Raw genomic sequence first — 12348 nt, forward strand, 5'->3', positions numbered from 1 at the left:
TAAGATCTTCCCCAGGATAGAAGTCAGGCTAATGGGCCTGTAGTTAGCCAGATCCACTCTCCTCCCTTTCATGAAGATCGGCACCACATCAGCCTTCTTCCAGTCTTCAGGCGCTACACCAAAGCACCAGGAGTTTTCAAAGATCTGGGCTATGACGCTCGCCAGCTCCTTGAGTACCCTGGGGTGCAGATTGTCAGGGGCGGCTGACTTGAAGGTATCCAGCTTCTCAAGATGTTCGTGTGTGTTTGTGTTGTCACCTGGGGAGACAGGAGCAACTTTGGAATGCTTGTTCTGAAGAATGAGGAATCCAGAAACTAACATCCCACACACCTAGCAGAGGATCTGAGGCCAGTACCACTGAAGGTTGGTGTTGTAATGTCTGAAGGAACCACTTGACATGTCATACTATAAGGAGGAAACTTGTAATAAAGCTTACAGATTACTATTAAAGTTCACTTGGTACCAAATCGTACAAGGGGCTGTCAATCCTTGAGGGTCTCTGGTAAAAGGAAACCTGGAACAACAGGATGCAATGGAAGCAAGAGTATAAACCAACCTCTTAAATTAGTCTCTCTCATCTAAAATATATAGAGAACAACCACTGCTCTGCAAAACTATTCTGTTACCCCGCAGTCCAAGATCAATCCACCTTCTTCATCCGGAATCTCTGGATAACCTTGACCTCAGTTCTTATTTGGAAACATCATGAAGAACTACTGGCTACAGGGAAGCAAATCAGTGAGATCCTTACTGTCCTCTGACATGGCAGAAAATAATCCCCACCTCTTAGACAAACTGTTGCACATTTTTAAACTTAAGGAAATGCCAGAAACTGAACCTTAATGTTAACTTATTAAAAAAGAAGGGTGCATGACAGTCGGTCCAATATGGCAATCTGATGCTTCAAGAGAGTATAAGATTGCTATTAAGATTTTTCATTAAGGTGCAAATATTATTTAAAATGCATACTGCTTTTTGGGAGATCAAAGTGAAAGCCTTGTGGGGAGCTAGTATATGATGGTAATATGAAGATGGTAAGGAATGTCAGATACCTTTCCCTGAACTATTATCCTTCCTCTTAAAGATCTGGATTAGTGGAGTATATCCCCATATGACTTCCACCAAATGAAATTTTTGTTTTGTCAGTACATAAATGTGTTTAAGATAGGGATGTAAATATAATTTTAAAATACTTGTTTAACCCCCTCCAACTATACTGATTAAAAGATTAACTGATAACACAGCAGCTTGGACACATCTGCTGCTGGGAGCTGCTCCCAGGTCCCAGAGTCCTTTGACTGCAGGAGTGTGGGGAGAAGGCAAGCCCAGCCAGACACCACAGTCCACATGAAACCCTCCACTGGGAGCAAGGGAACACCTGTGAATAGTTTTCTGGTTTTCTCTGTTAAAAAAGTCAAAATCTTCTGATAAAAAATCCCGAACTGTCTGATTAAAACCCCCCAAAATATGTCTTTCCGTGATTAAAATGAAATGCCACTATACAGGCATCAGTTGAACACAATGTTTTATTGATATATTTACAATTTTAAAGCAATCTGGAAACCTACCAGTGCTTTAATCATTATAATAAAATAAATTCTAAATACCTATATATTTTGGTGTTTGACTCTGGGTTTTTTTATCATACAAACTCAGAACTCCTCCTACCCCCTTCATTCACCAGGATTTGGGTCCAGCTGCGCCTGTGCCCCACACTGCTTTGTGGCACTAAGCATCTGTACCCTGGTATGTTGGCACCCTGCCCCTGCTATTGCCCCTCACTCCCAACCCACAGCCCCCATGCCCCAGCCCTGCTGGTGCCACTTACTCCTGACCCATAGTGCCTACCTCCCCCCATGGTGCCCCTCACTCCTGACCTGTACCCCCTGGCCCTGCTGGTGCCCCTCACTACCAACCCACTGCCCTCTGCCCCAGGCCCCAGCCCCACAGTGTGGGAAAATGGGAGTGTGTGGGGGACAGGGGGTGTGTGGGTATAGCCAATGCCATAGGCCATGCGTTTGGGGCATGTGGGCATGTGCCCCCCCCCCAGATTCCTGCATCCACAGCAGGTCATGGAGCCACAGCTTAGTCAGACTGGCACCGGGCAGAAGCTGCCTCCATGCAGGACCTGGTATGGGACCTGGTATGGGAGGCAGCACTGTACTGCCATGGCCACCAAAGTGAGGTGCCCCCTGCCCACCTGGCAGCAGCAGAGGGACCCAAACCCCTGTTGCTGCCACCATCAGGATTCCCATGCTGCCACACCACTATGGGCACCAAAGTACAGCACTGTGGGAGCAGTGTGGAGTTGTCCCCCCTTGCTGATGCTGGGTCGGTAGGGGACGACTCACCTTGGCAGCCACGGTGGTGTGGCCGTCCTGGTGGTGGTTGCAGCACTGAGCTTCCCTGCCCAGCTCTGCCCTCTCACTCCGGGTCCCACCTACTGGGCTGCAGAAGCAGCTTCTGTCCAGCGCTGGAGCAGCCAGGCTGCAGCCCTGGGCCGCACTGTGGGCACAGAAATCTGAGGGGATGGGAAACGGAAAACCCGGATCCCTGGTCATTAGGCTTTTCCCTGTTTTCCTCTTAAGCTATGGGTACTAGTCCCCCTGGCTGCTCCCTCTTCTCCCCTTCACTCCTCCCTCCCTCTCTCCTGCCTGCCCTGCTGCCTTCTGATTCTAGCTGCATACCACATGGCTTCCCTTCCCCATCTTCCCTGCCAGACTTCACCTGCCTGAGCTAACAAATAACCAGTAAGCTAACCGGTTATCACTGCACTTATTGGTTAAACAATTAATTGTTTAACCTTCCACATGCCTAGTTTAAAAGTGTAAATCAATACATAACAGTCACTAAAGATTCTGCAAATAGAATGCATTTTTTCTCGCTTAGGTAAAAGAATTCAGCTTAATTGGCCACTGCAGCATGGGGTCTACAGCTGACAGAAGAGTCAATGTAAAGAAAACATATTTTTATCAGTAAAACATATAGGATTTGAAATATGCAGCAGCAGCAAATCTGTGAAAAAAGTTATTTTACATGGACCCCTTTTCTGCATATGAATATAGCACAAGAAAAATAAAGAAAACAAAAATCTGCTTTCAAATACCATATTGCCAGTCCTAAAGAGCTGCTGTTCAAGAGACAGTGTGCTTGTGATGTTTCACACATGCTGCATTCAACTTCATGAAGAACTACAAGCATTTGAGGGAATTCGAATTTCAATCTTTTCTAAAATACTGATATTCAGTCAAAAAGCCAAAACATTGTTCTGAAACTTTGTTCTGATATTTTATAAAAAGAAGAGAGATTGATACGTACATGACAGTGTTAATCCCTGACAGCTGTTGGAACATCTGCAGGCCACAACCCACAATTAAAGCTCTTCGAGTTGGGGGGTAATTCAGCATTCTGCAGATCACAGGTCCAGCTTGAAAAACAGAAAAATACAAAACTTGCTGTTAACCTACCTTGAAATTCATCCTACTGCAACCCATTTATGCTTTGATCTCAATCAAACTAGAACATTTCATATACTTGATCTAGCTGTTTTTTTTCCAGCATTCTAATAAATATAAGATTTTCAGGGAATTCAGCCCCAAATGTCAACCTTTTCTAAAAACAACTTCTTACTGTCTCATAAATCCTATACCTTCTAAACAATCTTGTGCCATTTCTGGGTGTGCTCTTTTAAAAACATTATCACTACATATATCCATTCTTTGTTCCCTTCTTAAAACCACCATCCTGCCATTAAGAACTTTCTTCAGAAAACTCTGTAGCTACTGTTCATATACAGTTCCTTCAGACAAAATATACTCCAAATTGGCACTGAGTTTACTTGTACAACAATTGCAGATAACAATGCTTTTAGGAAGCAGATGAATTAATGTTCTACAGTGGCCTGGCCAGCAGAGGGAGCACAAGTTAATTGACAAAACTTTTCCTACACCTAGTGATAATATCAGCGAGCAGAGTCCAACTAAGGTTTTCTCCAGGATGATAGAAACACTTTCACCAAATAGAAAATATTTCCCTGCATTTTTAATATTCAAAATTTAAGTGTCTTATAAAGAGCAAGTAAAAAAAAACTACAATGTGAAAAACTAGAGTACAAAATGTTGATTCCATTAGTTAAAGAAAATATACGTAAGTCTATGAAACCATTATACTGAATATGTTCTGAAAATAAAATTCTATCTTTTAAATGCACACATATATATTATAAAAGCCATCACCTGTCTGTCTGTCCATAATGCTTTATTTGCACTCTGGCTGACAGAAACAACCCATCAGAGTGCAAATAGTGTTTGGACAGGAGGTGGCGGCACGGTGGAATGTCGCCATGATGGTGGGGACACTTCTACTCCCTGGAGGTGGTAGCAATGGAAAGGAGCAGAGCTGGCCTGGCCCCCCCTACCTTGTTCCTTAAAGGTAGCAGTGGTGGTACAGGGGGGAGCGAGGTTGGGAAGCTGTGTGGGGGACCAAGGCCCCCACTGCTGGCCCTACCTCCTCTTTCCCACACTGCTCCCTCCTGTTGTGGGGGAAGGGTGGGGAGCAGCAGGCTCGAGCTGACGCGGCAGTGGTGGGGGGGGAAAGAAGGAGCTGGCCCAAGGTCGAGGAGAAGCCAGCCTGCCACAGCTGTGGGTGCTGGGGGGGCAGCAGACCTAGGCTGATGCAGAGGGGTTGGAAGGAGGGGGAATGGTAGGAGCGGGCCAAGCCCCAAAATGGTAGCAGGGAGGGTGGGGTGTGTGTGCTGGGCTCAGTCCAGCCCCTAAACTGAGCATGGCGGGGGAGGGGAGTGGCCCAGTTCCGGCCCCAGAACACCGGCGGGGGTGGGGCACGCTGGGCCCAGTCTGGCCCCAAAATGGAGGGTATGGGGGCGTGTGCCAGGCCCAGCATGGCTCAGAAATGGCAGTGGGGAGTTTGAGCGGGGTTGGGTCCAGCCTTGAAACAGTGGCGGGGAGGTGGGGGGGCCAGGCCCAGCCCCGCAGCAGAGTGGGGGAAAGAGGGAATGCCCCCTCCCACTCTGTGGAGGCAGCAGCGATGGCACAAGGGGGTGGGGAATGGGGCAGGGTCACTGTGGCGAGGGGGGGATGGGGGAGTGGCCCTGAACCTGAACTGCTGGGAGGGGAATGGGATTGGGCCTAAAGCAATGGGGCAAGGGAACAGAGTCAGACCTGAATGGGGCGGGGGCAGGCTGGATGACAGGACCAGAGGCACAGGACCGGATGCTGGGCCCCTGATGGAGGGTAGGGGAGTGGCTCTGGCCCTGAAGCGGTGGGGGCAAGGGTGAGGGGAGCAAGCCTGGCCCCAGGCCTCTGTTTCCACACCCCCGGCAGGAGGTGGTGACAGAGTGGATGGGGGAGCGGCCCAGCCCTGGCACAGCCGGGGGGGAGGGGAGGCAGGGAGCGGGCCTGGCCCGGAAGGTGGTGGGGGTGGGGCTGGATGCAGACCTCTGTCCTCAGGGACCCCTTACCGTAATTCTTATTGGGGAAGTGTGTGTGTGTGTGTGTGTGTGTGTGTGTGTGTGTGTGTGTGTGTGTGTCCCTATATAGAGAGAGAGATATATATCTATCCATGCCCCCTCTGCTCTAGCAGAGAAAGGTCTGGCTGGGGCTGTCCCCCAGGCAGATCCAGCTGTGGTCCCCAGACAGGTTTCCCACCCCCTTGTCATCCAGCCCTCGCTGCTCTGGCTAGAGAGCAGTGGGACAGGGCCAACCCTACCCTCTAAAGCGGACAGCATAGCCCAGGTCAGGGCTACAAAGCATCCTGGGATGCAGGGGGACTGCAATTTAACTTGAATCAGAAAGAGATCTGGGACAGAAGTTTCATAAACCAGTCTGACCTAAATCAGTTATGTCTGATACTACATTCAGCCAGGTTTATCTTAAATCAGTTTCAGCCATTTTGAAACTGCTTTATGTGCACTGAACTTCTGTTCTGTTACAGGTTGAAATCAGTTTCTGATCACTTAAAAACTGGTTTATGTATAATTTTGGTCCCTAACCCAAGGAAACTTCAATCGGCACACAACATCACAGCACATCTCATCAGCCACAGGCTGCCAGGAGCATGAGGCCTGTCCTCCATCTTACTACACCTACCCAGAGGATTCTAAAGAGAGTTCAAGGTCTAGATCCTGAGACCCTTGTCTGATCCCAGGATACTTGTAGGGACATCTAAAGCTATGGAAGTCTCTTCAAACATTTAAAGTCGTACACCTGGGAGACAGGACTTTTTCATATATCACTTTGGACTATAAATGCCCTGCTAGGAAGATGATACAACAATAAGCACAATATCAGAATCAATATGAAAGAGAATAGGAGAAAATAACAATTTGAGAATTAATAAGACAACTTTCAGAAACACATGGCTACCTAAGTTTCATCTCCCTGCATGCCTTTTAAAATGTCCCAAGAGATAAATTCAATAAATATGTCTAATTTTTCATGCTTTTGACCTAGAGAAAACATATTTGGTGACCTAGAGAGTCACCAATGTATGATGTCAGACTACTTTAGGTTGAAAATGATAAAGATTCACCATAAATGTCTGCCAGAGCAACTGCACATCCGATTAGACCCTAACGAAACAAAAGAATTTCCTTTCATAAAATTCATAGTGTTCAGCCCTATAAACCAATAAAGTGATTGAATATATAAAATGCATCATTAGTCTCTCTTTTACAGGAGCTTTATGACCTGAACAAGAAAATCCAAATATACTGACTGAGCATTCACAAGATAGGTTTTTAAACTGAAAAATGGAGTGTTATGTTTGTTGTTCAAGTCATCCGACTAAAAATTGTGTCACTGTTTTGCATTCTCTACATCTTCTGCCACCAAAAATAAATTTGTTCTGGGAAAGCATCGTATAAGTATCAAGCATCTAATAACTAGGCATTATTCAAGATGCAGAAAAGGGAAGAGTTCATTTTCCCATTTTCCTCTGTGTTTATCTACTACAAGTTAAATAATTTCATGATTAAACATTTTCAGGTAGACAGTGCTCTTGAATGTTTATCAAAATGTTTCTAGGGTAATTTAAAAAAAAATCAGTCTGGTTTGCTTTGATTTTAAGCAATTTTAATTTATTAAAATTGTTTTAAAATATTTGTAATTATGACACCTGCATGAATGTCTATACTTACAATTTTAAAAAGTATTATAATCATTTAATTTGAGATACATTACAGTAAAAATTTCTCTCTCAAATTTATTTAATTTAAAAATGTAACTCAAATAAATTTAAGTTGCTTCTTTGTAAAGAGCATGTAGAGCAGATAAATATCTGTAACAGCCAGGGTCAACACAAGCTTTATAAACATGTCCTAACATCAGTAGTTATCTGCACTAATCTTTACCACAGAGTGAATGCTGCCATTAGCATTTTCCCAAAAGCAGGGGCTTTTTGTTTCTTTTGTGCAAAATAGCTTTTGCTTTAATTACTTCGGGTTTATGTTCAGGTAGGAGAAATAGAGAGGATGCACAAAGTTCATTCAGTCTTGAGAAACCAACTAGGAGTTGAATGATCATAAAAGCTTGTTTTCTTCTTCCAATCCCTGTATAAAAACCCAAACGGAGGAGGATGAGATCTTTCAAACCTGGAAACTGTTTCAATGGAAGTTAGGCACCTAGCCTGAGCAGGCATTTTTGAGAATCCTACTAGTCACCTAAATACCACTATCTTTGCTACCTGGCCTGTGGTAACTACAGGTAAGCTATCAATTCACTAGCCACAGATAATATGTCCTTTGTTAATAAATGCTTTTAAACTGCAAGCGTGTTTTGATAATCTCACATGAGAAAACAGCATGTGGCATATTTAAGGCAGTTTTATCTGTCTCTCTCTCCCTCCCTCTCTCTATACCTGTATCTTCTATCTAATATAATAAAAGCCTTACTGTCTGTCTGTCCATAATGCTCTGGACCACCTACGCATGGCCCAGAGCCTTAGGACAGACAGACTGACAGGCGGAGGCAGAGATAGGGCAGGGCTAAGCTATGTTCCCTAGCCATATGTTACACCCCCCCCACCACCCGCCACACACACACAGACACATATACCCCCCTCCCCCTCACTGCACACCCCATGCCAGCTGGCAAGCACCCCACCCCGCAGTTGTGTCCTGCATTCAGCAGGCGCTGCCTGCAGCCACCAGTCTGCCACCCATGCAGCACCCTGCGGCCACGCCCCCACCGCCCCATGCAGACTTCTGCACTCTGTGGCCGTGCACCTGGGGACAGTGATTTGAATTACTGATTCAAATCACTGTCCTCCAAATCGGCCAAATCTGAATCAATTACTTCCCTATTCACACAGGCCTACTCTCTATCCCATCTTCTAGGTCATTGATTCAAATATTAAATAAAACCAGCCCCAAGATCTATCCCTGGGACACTTACTTGATACCAGATGCCATCAAGCCATTCACTACTACCCTGAGCCTGACAATCCAGCCATTTTTCTATCCACCTTACAGTCTATTCTTCCAACCCGTACTTCTTTACCTTGCTTGTGAGAATGTTCTGGGAGATTGTATCAAAAGCCTTGCTAAAGTCAAATAAGGTTCTTTGTGTTAATCTGATATCTTTTATTAGACCAACTTAAATAGTTGGAAAACAATTATTAAGAAGGCTTTCGGGTTCAAAAACCCTTCGTCAGGCTAAGGAAGTTTCAGCAGTTGGTATGTGCTCTTCCTGGATGGAATGAAAAGTAAAGAAGCCAGAGGCTGGGCTGGTGTGCATACAAGACAGGTAGTCAGTGAAAATGTAGATTGAGGAGTCAATAGGTAAGAGACAGGTTGGGGGTGGGGAAGAAAGAGAGAAGGGGGATGAATAGTGGAGAGATACCTAGGGAGTCAGATGTCAGGCAGGTTATAATGTGTCATAAATCCAATGTCTATATTTAGTCCATGATTTTTAGTATCTAGGAGATTGATGAAGTGGAGTTCATAGGCTCGTCTCTGAGAAGTGTTCTGTAAGTTTCCTTTGAGAATTAGGACTGAGAGATTGGAGAGAGTGTGGTTTTCTTGTGAGAGGTGTGCCCCCACAGGTAACTGGGTATTTCTGTCTTTGATAGATTTCTGGTGTGCATTCATGCTGGTGTGCAGTTGTTGTTTGGTCTCTCCTACATATTTTCCATCAGGGCATTTGGTGCATTGGATGAGATATATTACATTTCTGGAGGTGCAGCTGTAAGATGAGAATGCTGATGGCTGTGTTGTGGGGTATAGTAATTGTGGGGGTGGTGGAGATGTGTTGGCAGGTTTTGCATTTCTTGTCATGGCATGGTCTGGATCCATTAGACCAACACAGCTACAACCTACACCCCTGTTGCTAAAGTCAAGGTATATCACATCCGCTGGTCTCCCCACATCAACAGAGCCAGTCTTCTCATCATAGAAGGAAATCAGGTTGGTCAGGCATGACTTTCCTTTGGTGAATCCATGCTGACTGCTCCTAATAACTTTTTCCTCTTCCAAGTGCTTAGAAATGGATTCCTTGAGGACCTTCTCCATGATTTTTCCAGTGACTGAGGTGAGACTGACCAGTTTGTAGGTCCATTGATCCTCCTCCTTCCCTTTCCTAAAGATGGGCACTATATTTGCCCTTTTCTAGTTGTCTGGGACCTCTCCTGATCACCATGAATTTTCAAAGACGATGGCCAGGGGCTCTGCAGTCACATTGGCCAAGTCCCTCAGCACCCTCAGCTGCATTGCATATGGCTCCATGGACTTATACAGTCCAGCTTTTCTAAATAGTCCCTAAACTGTTCTTTTGCCACTGTTGTCTGCTCACGTCCTCCCCAAACTGTGCTGTCCAGTGCAGTAGTCTGGGAGAGAGACCACCAGAGGGCACCAAAAATGATTAAGAGGCTGGGGGGGCATAACTTCTGAGGAGAGGCAGAGGAAACTGGGCCTATTTAGTCTAGAGAAGAGAAGACTGAAAGGGAATTTAATAGCAGCTTTCAACTACCTGAAAGGTGGTTCCAAAGAGGATGGAGCTAGACTGTTCTCAGTGGTGGTAGGTAACAGAACAAGGAGTAATGGCCTCCAGTTGCAACAAGGAGAGTTTACAGTTAGATATTAGGAAAAACTCTCACTAGAACAGTAGTAAAACACTGGAACAGGTTACCCAGAGATGTTGTGGGCTCTCCATCCTTGGAGGTTTTTAAGACCTGGGTAAACAACCCCTTGGCTGGGATGATGTACTTGGGGATGGATGGTCCTCCTTTGAACACAGGGTTGGACTAGATGACCTCCTGAGGTCCCTTACAACCCTAATTTTCTATGATTCTAAAATACGTTTGGATGAATTTATTGTGTGTACCATGGTCTCATAAGAAATATCATCATACATACATACAATGACTTAAAATATGCCATGGTAAATAGTAGTAATCGCCTGCCCTAGACTTAATAGAATAAAGAGTGATTGGTAAGTAAAAGAGGAGGATGGCATCACTAGGGTATGACATTACAGAAAATGATGATCTGTCAGATGGGTTGTTATAATCTAAATGCTTCTTCCTAAGCCAAATCTCTTCTGTCTAAGGTCTCCAACAACAACAACAACAAACACCTTTCCTACAGAAGGAAACTAATTTTGATAGCCTTAGAACCATTAAGTCAAGAGTAATAAACACAGCTAAAATGCCTTAAGAAAGACAAGTGCCTAAAACATACACAAAAGACATTTATAAAGGGAAAACACAGACATTCGATAATAGCACAACTTTTCAAATCAGAAGCATTTCGTTCTGGCACAATACCTAGAAAGGAAAAAGACCTGTAGCTAAAAAGAACTCTGCACACATATGCATGAATTATCACTATTGAAGATCTCAGTCAAGGAAAAGGGGACAATCTAAATATTAGCTAAATGTTCCAGTGTATTTTCCCACAGGAATACCTGGATAAAAGTTGTAAATTTGTCTAACGACACCTAATAGTGAACTCTTTCATCAGCTACATATTTTTCTTGCATATTTGCTGTTAGAAAGCAAGGATTAGACTTAGAAAAAGTTAGAAAATTGCTGATAACTTTACACAGGTATTGTGCACAAAAAAAAGATAAGTACATGATTAAGATTGCAAGGTCATTAAACAGCTCAAAAATGCTAGATTTAAAGCTTGTCAGTAACTCACAACCCCGCTGCCCCTTGTGAAAATGCAAACTTATTTAATTACACAATTATATTTTTCTACCACACCCCATCTCATTCAATGCACAGAATGGGCTGTACTCACATAATAAATAGCTATTCAATATTCTGTTTCCTTTTCTCAGTTTAATGCATGCCTAAGTTACAGCACACTATTCAAACCCTACTGTAAAGACAAAATTACTAGTGTCCTCACAAGCTATTTTACAGCGCTCATCGCTACCATGATGATACAGGCAGTCCTCAGACTTACAACACAATTGGTTCCTGGAAACAGTGTCTTAAGTCGAACTGTTGTAACTCGGAACTGATTTTCCCATAGGAAACAATGTTATAAATGGGGGATTAGTTCCTGAACCAAGGCCCAATACCCTGTTTTCACCAAAAATAACCCGGAGTTTTGTACTCAATCAATTATAGATGAGTAATATAGCTACATTAATGTATTTATATTGTAAATAGCAAGCATATTGATTTAGAAGGGCTTCTTTGAGGTGACTGCTGGACATTTTGAAGGGCTCTTGGTTGGATTTCTTGAAGGGCTCTTGGCTGGAGTCTTCTCAGGAGTCTTGGCTGCAGGTTCTTCTAGAGTCTTGTCTGCTTTCTTAAAGAAAGTGTCCAAGGAAGTTTGGACAGATGTTCTCCAGGGAGATGGGTGACATAGCCATTTGTTCACTGTCATGTCGTCACATCAGATCAAGCGTTGTAAAGTTGAAACTGGCATCAAAGTTGAAACAGGGTGTCAACTTAGAAATGTTGTAAATGCGAAATGTTGCAACTCGAAACATTGTAAGTCGAGGACTGCCTGTATTATAAAAGCCTAACTTTGTTCGTCTGTAATACTTTATTTGCACTCTGATTGGCTCTCTTGGCAGCCAATCAGAATGCCCTACACAGACAGGGACAGACAGCAGAGCACCGCCATGACAGTGGGGACTGAGGGACCTTGGAGGCAGAGAGAGACAACGGGGACTGGAGCACTGCCATAAATAGAGGGGACTGGCCTTGCCCCCCCAGGTCTGCCCCTTGGAGCCAGGGGCTGGTGCTCCACCCCCCAGACAACAGCTGGCAGGGAGGGGAGGCAACAGAGATCAGGGGAGGGAGGGAAGGGACACAGTGCAAAAAAAGGGGGAGCAGTGCATGCAGGGGCACCACATGCCACTCAAAACTAGAGCCTGG

General features: G+C 44.6%; 1 protein-coding gene across 1 annotated transcript in view; it reads right to left on the bottom strand.

Annotated features, from left to right (window-relative positions):
* The window catches only part of SLC2A13 (solute carrier family 2 member 13), a 298231-nt gene that overhangs the window by 154689 nt on the left and 131194 nt on the right, over nt 1–12348 (bottom strand). Inside the window, exon 4 of the mRNA XM_019543534.1 lies at nt 3319–3427. Coding sequence (XP_019399079.1) covers nt 3319–3427 — 109 coding nt within the window. The remainder of the gene's footprint in view (nt 1–3318; nt 3428–12348) is intronic.

Source organism: Crocodylus porosus, unplaced genomic scaffold (genome assembly GCF_001723895.1).
Source record: "Crocodylus porosus isolate Cpor-Errol unplaced genomic scaffold, CroPor_comp1, whole genome shotgun sequence".
In the NCBI taxonomy this organism is placed as follows: Eukaryota; Metazoa; Chordata; order Crocodylia; family Crocodylidae; genus Crocodylus; species Crocodylus porosus.